Source organism: Schistocerca piceifrons, chromosome 7 (assembly GCF_021461385.2).
Source record: "Schistocerca piceifrons isolate TAMUIC-IGC-003096 chromosome 7, iqSchPice1.1, whole genome shotgun sequence".
NCBI lineage: Eukaryota > Metazoa > Arthropoda > Insecta > Orthoptera > Acrididae > Schistocerca > Schistocerca piceifrons.
In genome coordinates, this window is record NC_060144.1 from 409,505,611 (window position 1) to 409,525,708 (window position 20,098).

The 20,098-nt window shown below is 37.7% G+C and overlaps 1 protein-coding gene across 1 annotated transcript in view; it reads left to right on the plus strand.

Annotated features, from left to right (window-relative positions):
- LOC124805352 (putative helicase MOV-10) overlaps positions 1-20,098 on the plus strand; it is a 447,080-nt gene that overhangs the window by 111,991 nt on the left and 314,991 nt on the right. The window contains exon 4 of the mRNA XM_047265888.1: positions 1,740-1,963. Coding sequence (XP_047121844.1) covers positions 1,740-1,963 — 224 coding nt within the window. The remainder of the gene's footprint in view (positions 1-1,739; positions 1,964-20,098) is intronic.

A 20,098-nucleotide genomic window follows, 5' to 3' on the forward strand; every position in this document is an offset into this window, starting at 1 on the left:
CCATGAAATAATCCAGGTACCAAGTCATTTTATAGTGGTTTATTAGTGACAAGCTGCACGATTTGTTCTTGGTGGGTGCACTCCACATAACAAGCGACATAGTCACAAAACCGTAGTACAACAATTAGATTATTACACTGACACGTGACACAGTGGTTGCGTCTGTGAACCGTCTCCAGCTGAGCTTTTCTGAGCCTTCTGCTCCCCCTATTTATATGTTCTTAACAAGGAAGGTAACAAAATTAGAGTGCAAATTTATAAATTTAACAATTAAAAGTTCAAAGTTATTATGAATAACTATACACAAAACCTTTTGCATTTTATGCCCAAACTGGCGTATACAGTATAAAAGATTTTTACATAAGATATACATCACATTATACAAAATAGTGAAAAACAGAAATGCCAACGTAATTTTTCTTAAATATGGCTTCATTAGTGAATGCAAAATAATGCTAGCATATACTGGACAAACATAACATCCAAGTAAACAAATGCAATAATAAATTTTATGAAATTTAATGTATTACATGAAATCACTTATTAGATACAATTGGAATCATGAAACTTTCAATGAATTGCCTCTTCAGAGAGTATTTCATTACGGTATCGAAAAAGGAATGTAAAACAAGGGATTGTTTTATTTCAAGACCAAGAAGGAAAAAACATGTGAGTAAATAAATCCATGTTAGTAAAATCCTATGGTACATTTTCACACCTTGCAGAACAGGTGTGACACTGTTCTCATCATCCTTTACATTTATGGTAGTTCTTCAACATGTTTCTAGTTTCTTCATATAACCACATTTTTTATCTAATTGGTTCCTGTTTGCTCAGTTGGAATAATTAGTATGTGGTTACAATTAAATTATTTTGCAATAGTTAATGGATGCATTGAGTCACAGACAAGCACATAGAGAAAGAACACCACACATATTTTCAGCTTTCGGACAAAGTCCTTCTTCAGAAGTAGAGCTATCACATATTCACACAATAACAACACATGGCTGTTGTCTCACACATGGCTAGTGTCTTTGGACATTTAAGACCCAGGCTTTAGTGCCCAGAGACAGTGACAATATGCTTGTGACTTGTGTGAATGTGTGATAGCTCTACTTCTGAAGAAGGACTTTGCCTGACTGCTGAAAATATGTCTAATATTGTTGTTTTTTGTGCGTGTCTATGACTCAATACCTCCTCTATGTGGTGAGTATCCTGGACTCTCCATTGTTTGAATTAGATTGCAGCTGTTTTTGTGTGGTTTACCATCTCTAATGATCTTACTATTGACAGAGCATTAAAAATTCCAACCAACAGTGCTTCATATTTTTGATGGGTCATAAGAAACAGACAGTTCTTGACAAGTAAATATATGTGCCATTCTCTGAAATTGTCATATGCTTTTATGACATTGGTGAGCGGAATGAATAATTTGTGATCTTGTTAATCTACAAGCAATTATATTCGTGCCACTTTATTGCCAGTTCTCATTCATTTGGGCGACCTTTGTTAGTCTCAAGGCATGATTTTAATGAAAAAGGCTATTTATGAAGTCAATACTTAACAAACAGTCCATTACTTTAAGGAATCATAGATTTAAATGTGGTGAATGTTGCATTTATGATTATTTCTTACTTATGTCTTCTGTGTTACCCATAGTGGCCAGAAACACCATTGGGGCCATAGTATCACAAATGCTGGTGTCATTAACTTAACCACCTTCTTTTCTCTTGGAATAGGGGTGCCCTTGATGGAAAACTTTATTACATGGATACAGCCACAGTATCTAAGAGTGTTAAAATGGAAAACGGAGAATGTTTAGTCAGACTGGGAGAAACAGTAAATGTTGAAATAGTGCTTGTCAATAATGACAAGATGTTGTGCACTGTTACTGATGTAAGTCTGTTAATACCTACGACTGAAATTCAATTGAGTTACTGCTTACCATCATGTATAGTACCAGGTAAGTACACTAAATGTTAAGAAATACATGTAGCTTTTATCAGAATTTTTTTATTTTTTATTTTTATTTCTTTAAGCATAAACAGCTTCCCTATCTTTGTCTTTTCTCTACCAGTTTGTTTGTGAGTGTACTTGTTTGGGTGTGTGTTCCAGAATTGGGGGGAGGGGGGGGGGGCTATAGATGGAATTGGGTGATATGTAAGCATGGGATGCGTAGAGCAATTTCAATGTTTTGTTACATTTTTGATTTGCTATCTGGAAAAATATGGTGCTGGGTAAGACACCCCTAGTAACCTCAAGGGTTGTGGTAATTATATGAAGGGGGCAGGGGGGTTTGTTTATATATAAAGAAAATTTAAAGGAGAGTTGTATATAAAGAAAATTCAACAGAAACTATATTAGCATCAAATCCATTGTTTTATTTGCTAGGTTAATTGCTGACAACCTAATATCATTTAACCTATAAGGGTGGTTGTGACATTAAGAAATTGTAACATGTAAGGCACACCTCTGAAGGACTTGGAGCAATTTCTTCCTCATACATGTGTGACATACTATTTAGGAAAAAGATGTTGTGACAGTTACATTGTATTGTACCCCTAATTGTGGAGCTGAGTTTGGGAAAATGATGATGTGTGGAAATATCTGTAGAAAGCTTGGAGAAATTTCAACCAAATTTGATGTGTATATGACTTAGGGCCTGGAAAAAACATACTCTTGCTGTAAGACATCCTGAGTATCCTTACAGGTGAAATGTGGCAGTGCATGGAGTGATATGTGAACAGGATTCTGGAAATCAGGAAAGATAAGGGAATTTCAAACATGTCAAGGAAATTTGATGAAAAAACAACATTGGAAAAATCTCATTTTTGTCTCAGTAGATGAAATGGTTTGTTTACTGAGATGTCATGCTGCATCACTGGCTGGGTGCAGCTGATTATGTGGACTGCTTCCCTACTCCCTCGTTCCTACTGCTTCTCCCCTTCCTACTACTCCTTTCAGCTTGCATTTAGTGCCACCACCACTTCTTACGACTAGCCCACCAGCTGCCAACAAGAGGCAGGGAGGCATGAGAAGTGGCTTGTTTGGATCTGATTCTCAGAGACTGTAGATGCATCAATCAGAGATGGTGGTCATGTGTACCTGAGCTGTGTCTGAGTGAGTGTGTGAATGTGTGTGTGCTCTCATTTTCTGACAAAGGCTATAGCCGAAAATTTAGTTGTAGAGTGTTATTGTCTTTTCTGTGTGTCTGTCTGTGGCTCATCAAATACCTTCATGGTGAGTTGTTACGTATTATTATTGATCCTCAGAGTATTCGCACAAGTTACCTGTTGCATGGATTGATCACTGTGGTCTCATTTCTTCAACATGATGTCTGTGACTTGTGATTAGCTGGGCTCATAAGTGGATTTCTGTGATGAGTCAAAATCGCAGGCCATTTCTGTGGGTATCTCTAACTGATCGGACCTGCCGATCTGAAGCCTGTTATTTCCCACTAATGTGCAGGCCCTGCCCATTAGATCCAGTCTCATCGATCTGCTCACAGATTGGATCTGTCTGCGTGTGGTGTAATGTGGCAGATTTTCATGGTTTATCTATGGACCCAGAACTGCGGTGCTACTCGGCAGGCCAGAGGCCATGGGTGATGGATTTCAGGAATTTTGACTGTGCCACCACAAGTACGTTATGCAGTGTGGCATTTTATAAACATTTCATTTATTCCATTACATTTTTGCACTTCGAAAGAAGTTTATATATTAGAAAGTATGGAAGATAAGAAGAAGAAAATTTTGGCAGCTGCTGGTGGTCTGTATGCTATGTACTCATATATTTCTCAAAAGAAAAATCATAATTCTAAAAAGAAAAATCACACAATACCTGTAAAATAATTGACATAACACAATGGTTAATGACTGTAACCAACAACCAGAAACATAGTAGAAACAACATGTTATTGGCGGTCACTGATAGTGTTGATTTACACAACTCTTCCCCACCTTGTACACTTTTTTCAAGAGCATATTTTTCTTGGGGTTATTTCTGAAATTAGTGAAGGTATTTTAAATCTGTATTGTGACTCCAAGGAAAAGCATATTTTTGTCAGCAAATGTGTTTCGTTTTATTGAAATAAAATAACATCAATGATCTTAATGAAACACATGTACCACTTGGCTTGCTTTCTCTATCTAAAATCAATTTGTTACGAAAGATGTTGATGTTAGTACATAAGATTTTTGCTCACATCAAGAAACACCATCTGCTTCAAGCTTTTTTAGATATTTCCTCATTTGGCTCTATTTTTTCTTGTACTGCAGCTGCAAAGACTGATTTAAAATACCTTCAGTTATTATAAAGTGGCTGCGGACAATATTGTCACACAAACAAAGAATTTTTTTCTGAAACGTCATTTCAAATTTTGTAGCTTAGCTTTTGTAACATCGCAGTCGGAATACTGTCCAGAAATTTTTCAACCATCTCTTTGTAAGCCCTATATTTTACATTCTTGTTTATGTAATGTTCAAGCATCAATTTTCACAAACAAGTTATTTCATGGCACCATTGTATGTTTTTCGATATGGTCGTTGCTCCAGCCCCTTCATTATATTTGTAACAATATGAGATTTTCACTCTGCAGTGGAGTGTGCACTGATATGGAACTTCCTGGCAGATTAAAACTGTGTGCCAGACCAAGACTCAAACTCAGGACCACTGCCTTTCGTGGTCAAGCGCACTACCAATGGAAACACCCAGGCACAACTCACGATCCGTCCTCACAGTTTCAATTTTGCCGGTACCTTGTCTCCTAACTTCCAAAATTCACAGAAGCTCTTCGGTGAACCTTGTAGAACTTGTACTCCTGGAAGAAAGGATATTGCGGAGACATGGCTTAGTCACATCTTGGGGGGGGTTTCCAGAATGAGATTTTCACTCTGCAGTGGAGTGTTCACTGATATGAAACTTCCCGGCAGATTGAAACTGTGTTCTGGACTGAGACTTGAACTCGGGACCTGAAGGAACTAAAACTTGCCGTTTCTTGAAAACCACTCACTCAGAATTGGGCAATTATGAGTAACAACTACATTTCTCTTGTTTTTTTTCCCAATTTACTTCCTTTTGCAAAACAAAGTGGAGTTTGCATGATATAACACTTATCACATAGAAAAATACTCAAATATTTCATTTTCCAAAATCTCGTTTCGATAACGTGGACCATTTATGAGGCATGAGGGATGCTGTGAATATTTTATTCTCGCATTCTGTGCATACAGTTTCAAGGTTGGGCCTCCACAAACACACAGGCAGGGGCTGCAGGTATCAAAGAATCTGTGGCTCATTGGGAAAATCCTTTTTTGTGTGGCATCTTGCATTCAGGGACACACCAGATTTGATTGGTGCAGGACTATTGTTCTAGTAGTATATCATGGTGAAACCAAGCAAGGTAAAATTCAATGCTGAATGACTGGAGGTTTGATGGTGTTAGAATTCCAGGTGTATTGCACAGTATGCAACAAGTCTTTTGCTCTCAGCAACATGGGGAAGATGGCCGTAATCAGCCATGTGGAAGGAGCTAAGCACTCCATGACAGTCTAGGTGATCAAGAAGACAGCGGACACTCTTCTTTTTCATCAGTCCTCAGTATGTGAAGTGCTACGACTGTTAAGTGATGCATAGACTCTTAAATACTGCTCAACATCTTACTGACCTTATCGGGATTTTATTTTCAATGATTGCATTGTTTTTCTACCCTGCCATTTTGGTAATGCATTAAACCATTAAAAGAGTGTTCCAATATTGCTTTTAAACATAAGTAAGGAGAACAGGAACATCAGGTGAGCTGGGAAACCTTGCCAACAGAGTGGAACTCAAAAGTGACTAAAAAATTTTGTCATTTTCGACATACACTTGTGCAGCTTGATGTAACTTAACCTTTTCTAATGTCAGGTTTTGTCGTTGATTATGGAAACTTGCCACTGGTTTTTCATTGAAGAGGGAGGATCAGCAGGGTACGCCTTGCTGCCGTGCTTTCCCTATGTTTCTGTTCTTCTTGCTTCTTCTTTAGTAGAGGAGGTTGATTCTTTTAATCCCTTCTCCATTGCGCATGGGTTCTGAAACAAGACATACACATCTATTGATAATCACTGTTCTTCCCCTGACAGTACATACCTGCCAGTTCTCCTGATTTATACGGGAGACTCCGAATTTTCAGCTTTTACTCCTGCCTCCTGATTATTCAATTATTTCTCCCAATTTTTAGCTAATGATCGTCAAACCTAAGATGGTTGCTTTGAAAAGACATCATTTTAGTTTTTGGCCAATTGTGGAAAGTCCTTTGCTTTTTAGTCTTTTTAATCGATTTAGTTCTCAGAGTTTGTAGAAATGTGGAATTTGCGCCCAACATGTTGTAGATTGTACTTTTTCCTCTTTCTTGCGCGTTTTGTAGAATGTATACTCATAGGCAGTTTGTGTGTTGTCACTGTGCCAGTGCTGCCAAGTTAGTGATTTTCCCAATAAATTTAGTGGTTTTTAGTACCTGTCTAGTGGCTAGTGGTAATTATGGTAGATTTTAAACATATTAGGGTGGTTGTATGGTAAAATTGCTTTTAAGAATCACTTGATTCATTCAACATACAGAAAATATCACTATTTAATTTATTAATGTCTACCAGCTCTTGAATTTGTATCACCTAAACATTTATAGTGTATGGTATTCTGTCATCGGTCTTGTATTGTTATGCATTTTAGTATTAATAAATCTGCAGCTGCATGCATTGTGCATACCTATAGTGCCAGTGTTAGGTGGTTTCTTTTTACATCACTGGATATTGTTTTAGCACTAAACATGGGCGAAGTAAAGGCACAGTATGCCCAGAAATGTCGTGCTGAATGACTGCACAATTTGCAGACTGGTTAGAAAGAATTTTTGGCAATCACACAAAAGCATCTTGCAAATTTTGTTGTAGTACTTTGTACTATGCCAAGATATAAGCCATAGTGCCACAAAAAAAACACAAGGCAGCTACAGCACTATAAACAAAATTACTTTCAAAACTGTGAAAGGATCTTTAGAAGTGAATCAAGTTGAAGGTTCCCTTGCATTTTTTGCAATTGTGCGATCATACTATGGCGTCACTTAAGTGACTTGTACATGACTAAATTCAGACAATGATGTTACCAGAAAACTTCAAACCCATAGAACAAAGCATAGTATAGTAATAAAACATCTACTAAGGCACTATTTTGTGGAAAATTTGTGGCAAGATATTGGTGACAGGGTGTATAACATCATAATTGATGAATCAACATACATTAGCATGACCAAATTATTAGGAATAACATCAGTCTATTAGAAGATACAGCCAGTGCGATAGTTTGAACATTTTTGAAATGAGGTGAGCTCAAACATTTTCATTTTGTTTTCTTGGAGCAATATTGCAACAGTTTCAGTGCATTATTATGTCAAGGAAAGACATGTTGTTTGCATTATATAATCTTTATCTACCTGACTAACCTACAATTCATATTTAAGTGCTTGACAGACAGTTCATTGTACCATTTTCATATTATTTCTTTACCATTCCACCTCCAAGAGTAAACAGGGAAAACAAACACCTGAATCTTTTCGTTCATGCTCTGATTTATTTTTTTATGATGATACTCTCTCCCTATGTAGGTCGGGTCAACAAATTATTTCTGCATTTAGAGGAGAAAGTTGGTGATTGAAATTTCATAAATGGCTCTTCTCACAACAGAGAACACCTTTGATTTAATCAGTGCCACCTCAGCTCATGTATCATTTCCATACCACTCTCTCCCCTGTATTGTGATGACACAAAATAAGGTTCCCTTCCTTGGACTTTTTCAATGTTCTCTGTCAATCCTATCTGGTGAGAATCCCGTACTCTGCAACAGCACTCTAACAGAGGGCAGACAAGTGTAGTGTAGGCAGTCTCTCTCATGGGTTTCCTGCATCTTCTAATTGTTCTGCCAACAAACATGCCTTCCCCACACATTACCTATATGGTCTTTCCAATTAAAGTTGTTCATAATTGCAATTACTAGGTTGAATTGACAGCCTTGAGATTTGTGTGACTTATCTTCTAACCAAAATTTGATGAATTTTGTTTAGTACTCATGTGGATGCCCTCACACTTTTTTTTATTTAGGGTCAATTGCCACTTTTTGCACAACAGAGATACCTTGTCTTTGTTGATGTGACATTTGTATATCACATGTCACATGGTGGAAAAAGTAATGTTTCAAACCACAGAGAAAATATTAAGTTTGTGACAAAAATAAATAAATAAATAAAAATTGGAATTTGATGTTAAAATTGTTTACACCATTTAGAATTTGACAATTAATGGCACTGACCATGCGAATGACCTATTCAGGAAAATGTTATCAGATAGCAATATAGCGAAAAAATACAACTCTGCAAGAACAAAAACTGTCACAATCAAAGGAGAAATGACCAAAATAAAACATTCCAACCTATTACCACAGTTGAACTATGCTACATATAACAGATATAGAATTAATGCTCTGGTTAGTTCCAGTGTTTTTATTTGTATTTTTATACCCATTATATAGCTTTTTGATGTCACAGGAAAAGACTCACATCAGTTGTCTCCAGACAATGCTGCAAATGAGCCATGATTTTTGAGCATTCATACATCTTAATTTTTTTTTTAAACTCGTCTCCTGTTTTTTTTTATTATTATTATTTTAAAGGTTGGCAGGTATGTAGGATCACAAGAGTCATTCCATTGTCTTATTTTCATATTTGATTGTTTTCAGTATGCTGGTACTCCGGATCACACTCACTGTTATCTGGCAAGATAACTGGCATAATGAAGATGCTCCCTTGACTCTTGATAAGATTGCATGGTCAATTGGAAAGCTCACAGTTGAGGTCAGTTTGTTGACCTCCCAGCTACTCAAGCCTGGTGCCACTTCCATCATTGTCACTAATGCTGTGCCAACTAACAGTCGTATTGTCATCTCCGCCACTGCCACTATCACTGCATTGGCTAGCAGTCATATTTCAAAGTACCTGATTCAGGATGATGTTACAAAGGCGGAAATGTTATAGACTTTGCAGTCCTTTTCTACTATAGGAAAGCAGACTACTTTGTTTCCGATCATGTTCCCTAACGGTAATGTTGCTAGTAAGATGCAGCTTGGGCAGACCAAGAAATCATATAGTATTTTTCATGGATTAGCTCTGCTCTTTAGGAAAAATATTCTTGAAGATCATGAAGGGGAAATTCCTTCTGTAATTTTATTTGATGAGAGCCTTAACAAGGTGGCTAAGTTGCAGAAAATGGATATTGCTCTCAGATATTGCCACAAATCTAACAAACTGTTGAAATACACTATTTTTCATCTGCCTTTTTAGGCCATACCGCTGCTGCCAATATGTTGGGTGGTTTTAAGATAGAAACTTCTGATCTGAATTTTACTGACATGCTTCAGGTACCAATGGATGGGCCTAATGTCAATTGGGCATTTGTGAAGGATTTTTGTCTTAATTTGAAGAGTATTGATTGGGACAGTGCATCAGTATTGATGGGGATTGTGGTCTTCATACAATTCATTAGAGTTGTAAGAATGCAGCCTTAAAGAGTAACTGGAGCCTTGTACCTTTTCTGAGATCAATTATACTGTGCTGGAGTATATACCTGCAAGAAGAGCTGATTGTAAAAGATTCACTAGACCCAAAAATTCACCCTTCCCAAACAAATTTTGCTCCATGTGCTGGCTGGAAGAAAGAGTATGTAGCCAATCATGGTGTAAAACCCATCTCTTTCTAAAGATTTGGGTGAACAAAGTAAAGAAGCACTAGATTAAAATGGATATTTACAGCTGGCAAATGATGTTGAAGTACCTCAAAGATCCTCTGCTACCAGCTAAAATATCCTTTTTAGCTTTGTTTTGGGGCAGGTCACGCCCTTTTTGAGGGAATTCCAATGTGTGGCCCCCATGGCACCTTTCCTTTACAATGCTTTGTCGTCTCTGCTTGCTGATGTGCTGTCTTTAGTAGCTAAGGCCAAAGTATTGTCTGCCATGAAATCAGTGTGTGGTATAAAACTTGATTATAAAGCTGATCTTATTCCTGCAATAGACATGAAGTTAGATATGGTCTGAGTGCAGGGTCTGTCTGATTGAAATGTGCTCAAATCTCCTTTTTAAGTATAGCATTTGTAGATACATAAGCTTTTGTGATCCATTTGTGATAAATATCAGCCCAAGAACTAGCAAGGCTAGAATCTTGAATGTCTTGTGGAAATTCTCTTTACAGAATTGATTAAGTGCTAAGGACTGTGTTAAAGTTGAGAAAGACTGTGCAACATCTTGGTAAAAAGATATTATTGGATCTATTTGTAAACTACAGGAGGACTGAGATGAGAAAGGTTCTCATTCTGAGGTATGGTCAAGCCTTAGTAGAACAAGGTTTTTTCATTAATAAAGAGTGTATGATAGACAACCAAGAAACCAAGACATTGATAGCCATATGTCAAGTACATGATGGCCTGAAATCAGCTGGTGGTGTCTTCAAGAGTGATGTTAACAAGAGAATGATTCTGGACTATTGCAATGCTCGGGATCAGTGTGGTGATACTTGAAAGCAGAAGCAACCTGAAGAAGATGAAGAAGTCAAGAGAGCCAGATGGAAGAGGTCAATCATCCAGCAAGTTAAGGAACTGGATGCCAAAAAGTCACAGATACTGACAAAGGGCCACCGTACTGAGTGGAAAATCTCACAGAGGAGTTCTGATTGGTTTACATTGATTGATTTGAATTGTTTGTTTGACAAAATACAGAGTGTTATTATTTGACAGATAAAAGTCACTAAACACACACTAGCACTGTTCTTATTTTTTAAACTTTAATGTTATATTATACAACATATTTATTTTATGTTTGTCTGACCTGGTACATTGTCTTGCCTGGAAAGTTCACAAGTCCTATATTGTAAGATGAAGGTGTTACCAAAGTACAAAACCTAATGAAAAAGTTGACTGAAAAGATCTCTGTCTACATTTTGATGTTCAGTTTGCCAAACTTGTCAAAATACGAATACATGTTTTATATACTCTAATTTGTGTCCATTTTTTTCAAACCTGCATGAAATATTTAGTGCCATAATCTTGACCGTAGCAGACAGCCCATAACAGTCCATGCTAATTTAGGGAAATAATGGCCAGGCAGCTTACGTGCCAGATGTAGACTGCACACAAAGAAAAGTAAATTTATAAAGAACTTTGTTGCAAATGTGTCACACAAACTGATGCTGAAAAGTATTTCAGGTCATGTATCTTAAAATATTTGTTACTCCATTTCCATCAGTTGTGAAGGATCCTTACAACCATTTTGCAAATTAATCTCTTCCTTCACAGCCTTTTAAGGCACCTGTTGCTACCCACATGCTGGTTCAGTCTGTCAGTACTTATCTCAACTTTCCAGATTCAATCGGAGTTCTGTGCAAGAGTGTAGGTTTGTGTCCTAATCTAGCAGACCTGTCAGGAGGGTGTGTGACAACTGATAATCCTCTGTGAAAAGAAAGATGTATTCCAAAGAATAGTTATTGATATCATCTCTGCTGCAATATTTGTCCTCAGCCCATCATTTGAAAAATGACTTATATGGTTTGAGACAAAACTTACAAATGAGATAGTAGTAAATCATTATTGTTAGCGGTGATGCATAGATGAATTCTGATTTCCAGCAATGTGTTACATGTATGTGTACTATAGTTAAGATTTGAACTGTTGTTAAAAATTCTTATTTTCTTAAGAACTTTTCAGATACAATGTATATGATGTTGGCCAGGTAAACATTCAGCATTTGCTGAATGTTAGCACCTAATAAAATATGTGGTAACCCTTGTATATAAGGGATGAAGATATGTACTGATTATTTTTATATGTATGTCTTGTTATATTATCTTAGCACTTGTGTGTAGTTGTTCCATTTGCTCAGTCCTCCAGTCCCACATGGTAACTATTGGGATGGCTGGTAATTATTGGGACTGGAGCTATTTAAAAATACACACTCTGTCATTTAAGACTGAATATAATGCCTGAATCCCTTGATCGATCATTTTATACATGCAGTGTGTTTTCTCACAGCTTAAAATTTATTTGAATTTTAAATGAAAGGGCTGAAAATGTCACCTAATTTGCTGAAAATTACTGAATTTTCACATACTGTAGCAGCTAATGCAAAGGCAAAACTTCTGTTTAGTTGTCATTCAGTCATAAGATTGTCAGCACTTTAGATATAAAAGCAGTTTTGACAAACTTTAAATTTTGTATTGGTTTTTATCTGATGAACAGTTTTCTTTTCAATTCTTGCTCTGTGATTCAAACAATTTGTATAATGATTTGATGCCATCACAAATATTTAAAAGATTTGATTTCATGGAAAATATATTCTATCTTTAAAAGCATTGATGGAAGCTATCACATCGTCTTAATATAAACACCTTAAAATCAAAGTATTCAACATGATTTATGAGATTTTGGAGTGATAAGTTGCTGTTAAGTATTGGGTTCTGCCATAAAAGTTTCTTTTAAAGTATGATTTCGTAATATGTCACTGTCATAACTATTAGGTGAAGAACAGATTTAACGAAGTAAAATTTTCTGTACGCACTTTAGTTCTTTGCGTTGATAAATTTGTGTTTTTAAGGATACATCATATGTATGTCAATATGTGTTCCGCATATGAAGAGGACTGATAGTTTTGTAGCATTTCTATCTGAGTGTTTTACAATGTAATATTCACCATCTGTGTATTTAAAAATCGAATTATGCAACCAAAAAAGTAAACTAACAGTAAAAGAAGAAAGGTTCTTGAATAATTTTTTTTCCTCAGTTTCATTTGATTTAGTGTTAGCAATTACAGGATTGCTGTTAATCCAAAGTTAGAGTTAACTCGTTAATAAAGACAGAAATTCTTCATCTAAAAATGGTTTCAGTTTACACAACTTACCTGTTTACTTAGCCTTCAGGTCATAAAACCTGTAAAGCAGACAACTTGCTGTTCATTAAAACTTGCTGTTCATTCAAAGCTAGAGGGTTAAGAAATACATAAGTCCTTACATTTCTTTTTGTCAACTTACGTCTTTACTTAATCTTAAGATCTCAAAATTTGTCAGGGATAAAATGCTAAAACCCGCCTGGAAGCCAGGGAGTATCAGGGAATTTCACTTGGGGAAACTTGTGACAACCCTGATACAAACAATTGGAAATGAATTACAGTAGTGTTGAATCCATAGTTTTGGTGTGTCTGTCCACTGATTATTGTAAATTGTGATGACAGTTAACACCTGGGTTGGCAATAGGATGGGGTGACATACAAAGCATAATTTTGAGATGCTTGAAGCAATTTAAACCTGCCTTGACACACATATGTCTTACTAGCAGGGGTGAAAAACTATGGCACTAAGACTAACTCAGCACTCTGTGTGAAAAGATTTTGCACAGTGTAATTGAAGTGACAGTCAAACTGTGCAGGGAGAGGGTGAAATGCTCTTTGCCCGAAAGGTAGCATTTATCTCAACTGACCTCTGTTTAAAAGATGCTATTTCCGGTAAGATTTGCATTATTGATCATAATTAATAAAGCACATGTGCAGCTGAATAAATATTGTGTTTAAGATTGGCTTCACCCAAGAATAAATTTAGTTTCCTTGAGGAGAAGCAAAATATGGTGTGTAATCAAATTTTGTGTGTACTTAATAATTCAGTGAGCATCTAAAACATAAGCAGCAGATCTGACTATTGTTACAAGGTAATTTGCTTTAGAGAAACATTCTGAAGATATAAGAAGGTGAAGATTGTGTGTAAATCACACATCTAATCTACTTTTAGAAGTTTAATGAAGATTTTTTTCATAAGTGTATGTTAATTCTTGTGAACAGCTATAAACTGTTGTTTTTACCGAGACTAAATTTAGTGTGGTAAATTCTACTTCCAGAATAAAGCTGCTGTCTGCTCACTTACACCTGTAATTCTGAAGTCCAGCCAATCAAGCTGTGTTCTTAGATGTTCTTAGATTACGTGACATAGACATGTATGCTATAACCTAAGTACTATATATGCATTTAATGGGCTATACTCTACTCTTCAGAATGACTACATACCAAAACTACATAGTAGTGAACAATATGAAAGAGAAGGACGATTCCTAACAATAAAAGCCAGTGCAGCAAATTAATACTATTCAAAAAATCTACTTTCAGTTTTTTAAGAACCCATTTAAGTGAGAAATCTCAAGAATGTACTACAACCCCTCACGTACCACATCTGTAGGAATAGTGAAGACTAGATTAGACCAATCACAGATCACACAGAAGCATTTAAGCAATCATTCCTCTCGTGAATCATACATGATTTGAATGGGAAGAAGCCCTAACAACTGGTACAGTGGGAAGTACATCTGCAACTACACCCGTACTCTGCAAACCACTGTGAAGTGTAGGGCAGAACATACTTCCCAGTGTACCACTCATTTGGTCTTCTTGCCATTCCATTCTTGTATGGAGTGTGGGAAAAATTATTGTTTAAATGCCTCCTTTGTGTGCGCTGTAATTAGTCTAGTCTTTTCCTCATGATCCCTATGGGAGCAATATGTGAGGGATTTGTCATTTAAAATTTGTTCTTGAAACTTTGTATGCAGGTTTCAAGGGATAGTTTGCATCTATCTTCAAGTGTTTGCCAGTTCAGTTTCTTCAGAATCTAAGTGATATTCTCCCTAGAGTCAAACAGACCTGTGACCATTTGTGCTGTTCTCCTTCTCATATGTTCAATATCCCCTGTTAGTCCCATTTGGTGCAGATCCTACACACTCGAGCAGTATTTGAGAATGGGTAAGCACTCTTCTTTTCCCTAGTATTCTGCCAATGAACCAAAGCCTGCCACCCACCTATCATTCAGAGATTTCCATGTCCGGTCAGCGTTTCTAGAATGTGGTAATGTTAATAGCCTTGTTATTTGCCTCGACCAAGTCCTGTATTGTGCAGTGTTGTTCCAATAGAGGGCATGTGAGCAAGTGGTGTGGATCTTGCACTATTCCACAGTCACAGTACGTGTCTCCATCAGCTGAAAGAATACCCATGTTTTCATGTCGGTCTTGGAAAGGGTGACATCCATCCTAAGCCTATCCACACATGGAATGAAGAACAAAATGGGCAGATGATCTGAACTGGCAACAGGTTGCTGACTGGCTGCTAATACAGTTCTCAGTAAAGAGAAGCTGCTGTTGACATGTGGGAACATGGAGAAGAGGGAATATTGTTTGTTGTGTTAGAGTATCTTTTGTTTATAGTCAGAAGGTTGAGTACAGATTGAGGCTCAAAGAAAGATTTGATGCTGGCAGTACAAGTATGATACATCTGCCAATAAGTGAACTGCTAGTCAAAGATTGCTTGTGTGTGGTCTCATTTGATCACCAGTTATGTTCTTTGTTGTTGCGGAGTTCCTGCAGAGGCAATCCCTCCCCCCTCCAAGGGAAATGTGTGGAGTATGAGGGTGATGAGATGACATGGAGACATAGAGGTCATCTGGGTGCCATGTAAAAGCGACAGATATGTTATCACCTCCTGCGAGGTTGATGTTGGGAGGTTATGTACACTGCACGGTGTACTGGTGGTAGTTGTGAAGGTACCCTGGCATGCAGTGGTGGCTGGTGAAGTGTGACTGCATGACGGTGTCAGAGGTCAGAGAGGAGACGGAGAGTTCACCAGGCCTAGATGGCACTGGTGAAGATGTGTGACCCAGAGGGTGTAGGTGTGGAGCCATGGTGGTGAGAATACCATCAGCAGAAAAACAGGGGCTGACAGCAGTGATATCTATGCTGTGTGGTATCATAACTATCTTCCTGAAGTGACAGGTGATAGAGCTATCCATGGTCTCATTGTCTAGTTTCTGCCCTTCGATGAGGAGGCCGTTTTCAATTAACATGCTGTTTAGGTCTTCTGGGAGAAAGTCATAGATGTCAAGGAGCAACTCGAAGGCTGGGGGATACGTCACCAGTGGTGGGGTGGTCGTCCAACATTGTAATTGGGGGAGCTTGGCATGGAATGTTGTCCAGTAAAGCTTCTTGCAGGGACCATGCTGGCTCAAGACAGTTAACAGACACTGATGTATGTTTTCCATGTAATAGTATAACAAATGTACCACTGTCCATTGAAGTACCTTACAGGGACCCGAATATGTGGGTTGCAAGGCTGGTCACATTGTGTCATCATATATCATGAACTCACAGTCTGTTAGAGCCTAGTGGAGGAAAACTTTAGGCACCAATTGCAGAAGAGGGGGAGGTATTCAGAAGTGAGCAGTGTTCTGATTTACTCACGATACTAGGTCAGGCAGGTTGAGACGCACAGTCAAAGGCTGTTGGAAACACAGGCAAGCAAGTATGGTACTTCACCATACAAAATTTCAATGAGCAAAGCCCTAAAGTCACAGTTTTGGGCTGTGTGCTCTCCCAGGAGTACCCACAGTAATGCTTTTATCCAAGGTCCCATGTAACACATGAAGGTCACCTTTAAGATACAGTGGCAACACTAGATGAACCCATCGCTCTGTGGGTGATAGGCTGCCTCTTTAAATCAACACCTGCCAACCATGTTACACAATTTAAGTAGGAGGGTGGATTCAAACTTTTGGCACAAGACACACGCACGAGTCCATAGCTTACAATCCTTTTTCACATTAGGCCATATAATGTGGTCCACCACGTCATCACACGCTTGGGTGTACCAAGTTGCATAACTGGTCGAAGATGATGCAGTGGAATTGTTGGGAAGCAAGAGTGTGTGACTGTTTTTTTGATATGTCACAGAGAATCACATGGGTCTCTGAAGTCGTTAATAAGGAGAAGAAAGAGGAAGGGGCCTAAAGTTGAGCCCTGTGTGACTCCTGGTGTGACTGATATTATATCTGAACAGATTGTTCTTCCGCTGTGTGCGGTTTTTTCTACCAGCTACTGTCTATTTAATACATAAGACAGAGATCGTTAATTACCGACTCATAGTGTAAGCATCCAGTCTGCATAGGAACAGTGTCTGATTGACCAAATTAAAAGCATTTGTAGGATAAATAAAAAGTTCAGAAGCATAATTTTTTCCTTAATTGCTTGTGTTATCTGGTCAGTAATTGAAAAGAGAGCCTCATTGATGGATTAATTTTTCCACGAGCCAGACTACAGTGCTGTTAGTAGGAATTTACTTTAAAGAAAGAACATTTCATGAGTATACTGGGTGTCCCTGCTAAGAGCTGCCAGGTGCATTTTCTCTGCTCTGATATTAGCAATTTCATTTTTTCATTGTGTAACTGTAGTCAGCCCAAACAATTACTGTTCATCACATGTTTTGTCCAGTGCTCAGAATCGGTTTGTTTCTCATTACAAACAAAATTATTTTATGTGCCCATTTGGTAGAGCATTCCCAACTTGGGCTAGTGTGATATTTGTTTTATTTATATGTATTAACAGGGTCAGTAAAACACAAAGAATAAACAGCAGTCCAGCAGTGATCCAGTAGTGCTGCATACTTGGCGGTAGCAGATAGCGCTGGACAGAGCTATGTTGTCACTGCTGGAGTACCAATTATCCTACAAATTCTGTTGTCCCTGTTAATACATACTGATAAAACAAATTTTGCACTAGACTAATCTCGACCATTCTATTGAATGCACACATAAAATTCCACTTTAAAAATAATTTTGTATGTGACAGCAAACGAACTGATGATTTCTGTTGGCACTGGGCGTCACATGAAAGACGTGGTTAGCACTAATTTTTTGGGCTGACTCCAGCTACACAGTGTACAATGAAAATGCAAATTTCTGCTGAAACACCAGAGGAAATATGCCTGATAATTCTTAGGAGAGACACTCTGTATACAATTTTTTTCTGTTATTTTGAATACACTTGGGAGGAATGCTATAGGTCAGAAGTTATTGACCTCATACTTGTTCCCCATAACAGTGTGGTATCTGAAAAAGGCTGCGGGAATATTCATCCAGTCCTTAATAAAATTTCAAATTAATACAAAGATTGAATCCTTACTTTAAAGATTCACAGTTGTAAAACTGTGTGCATCACAAAACACAAAAATGTTGTAGCCTATGACTACAATATCAATAACTCTCAGTTAAAATTCATTGATTCGTACAGATACTTGGTTGTAACAATTTGTAGGACTGTGAAATGGAATGATCGCACAGGCTGAGTTGTAAGTAAAGCAGGTAACACATTTCAGTTAATTCAAGACTTACTTACTTACTTACTCACTGGTCATACTGGACTTGAGAGTCCATTACCACAGCAACGTATTTTCGCCACCTGTCCCTGTCTTGGGCTATTTCTTTCCATTCACCTTCAATACCTAGGCTCCTTAAATCAGCCTTTACATTGTCCTCCCATCTATGCCTCGGACTCCCCACAGGACGTTTTCCCTCTAGGTGCCCTACCAGTACTCTGCGCGCTGCCCTGCCCTCATCCATTCGAGCTACGTGACCCGCCCATCGCAGCCTACGTGATTTAATAATACTGATTATGTCAGGGCTTGAATAGAGTTCGTGAAGCTCTTCGTTATGCAGTTTTTGCCACTCTCCACTAATGTCATCCCTTTTTGCTCCGAAAATTTTCCTCAGAATTTTGTTTTCAAATACTCGAAACGGCTTTTCATTTTGCACAATGAGAGACCAAGTCTCACACCCATACAGCATAACTGGTAGAATAATAGTTATGTATATTCTAATCTTTACATTCCTAGACAATATCCATGATGAAAGTAATCTATTCAGTGAGAAATAGCAGGCATTTCCCACCCGTAATCTCTTCTTCAGTTCGGATTCAATCTCATTTCTCGAAGTGATGTCCACGCCTAGATACTTAAATGTGTCCACTTTTTCAAACTGCATGTTTCCAACTCTTAACATTTCCTAATCTACTGCTGTTGGCATTCTAGTAGTAACCAGGTATTTAGTTTTGTCTTCACTTATCCTTAGACCTACATCTTCACTAGCCTTGATTAACGCATTCACATTTGCTGTTACAGATTCTTTCCTATCGCTAATGATGTTTAGATCATCTGCATACCCTAATATCTTAATATTTCCATTTAACTTCACACCCTCTGAATTATCTGCTGCCATTCGTACAATATAGTCTAGGACTAAATTGAAAAGTAGCAGAGACAGGGCATCTCCCTCCTTAAGTCCATTCTGTATGACAAATTCTTCTGACTCCAATTTCCCCATGCCTACTCTACCTTTTGTGTTTTCCAAACTTTCTTCTATAAGTCTAACATACTTTTTTGGTATTCCAAGTTCCAAAAGAATTCTGTACAATTTTGATTGCAATACTGAATCATAGGCTTTTGTAAAATCTATGAAAAGATTATGAACTGGTTTATTGTATTCCCATTTCTTTTCCAAAATTTGATGCAGGGTGAATATTTGGTCTATAGTTGATCTGTTCCTCCGAAAGCCGGCTTGGTAATCCCCCACAATTTCAGCTGCATATGGTGTAAGCCTGCTTAGCAGAACATTCGAGAAAATTTTGGAACATACTGGTAATAGCGATATCCCTCTATAATTACTACAATCCATTTTGTCGCCCTTCTTAAAAATTGGGATCAGAATAGACTCCTGCCACTCTTTAGGTATCATCTCTGAGTTCCATACTTTAGTTATCACTTTGTGAACTACTTCCACCAATTTCTGTCCCCCATTTTTAACTAATTCTGCAGTTATGCAATCTGATCCTGGTGCTTTATCGTTTTTCAATTTGTTGATTGCATCTCTTACTTCCTTTAACGTTGGCTCAGGCATCTGGGGTTCTATTGTATGCATTTTGTATGCCTGCTCATTTCCCGCTTCCTGGTGTACATTTAATAGATGCTCAAATTGCGCCCTCCATATACTTAATATAGCCCTGGGGTCTGTCAGTATTCCCCCAGCATCCCCTGAAGCCCTTCCTATACCCATTTATGTCTAGGTAAAGTTCCCTAATGTTTTTTGTTTTACTGTTTGTTTCCATTTTTGTAATTTGATTGTTCAAATAAACCCTCTTGTTTGCCCGTAGCCTATAACCAACTTCCCTTCTCAAGTTCAAGAACT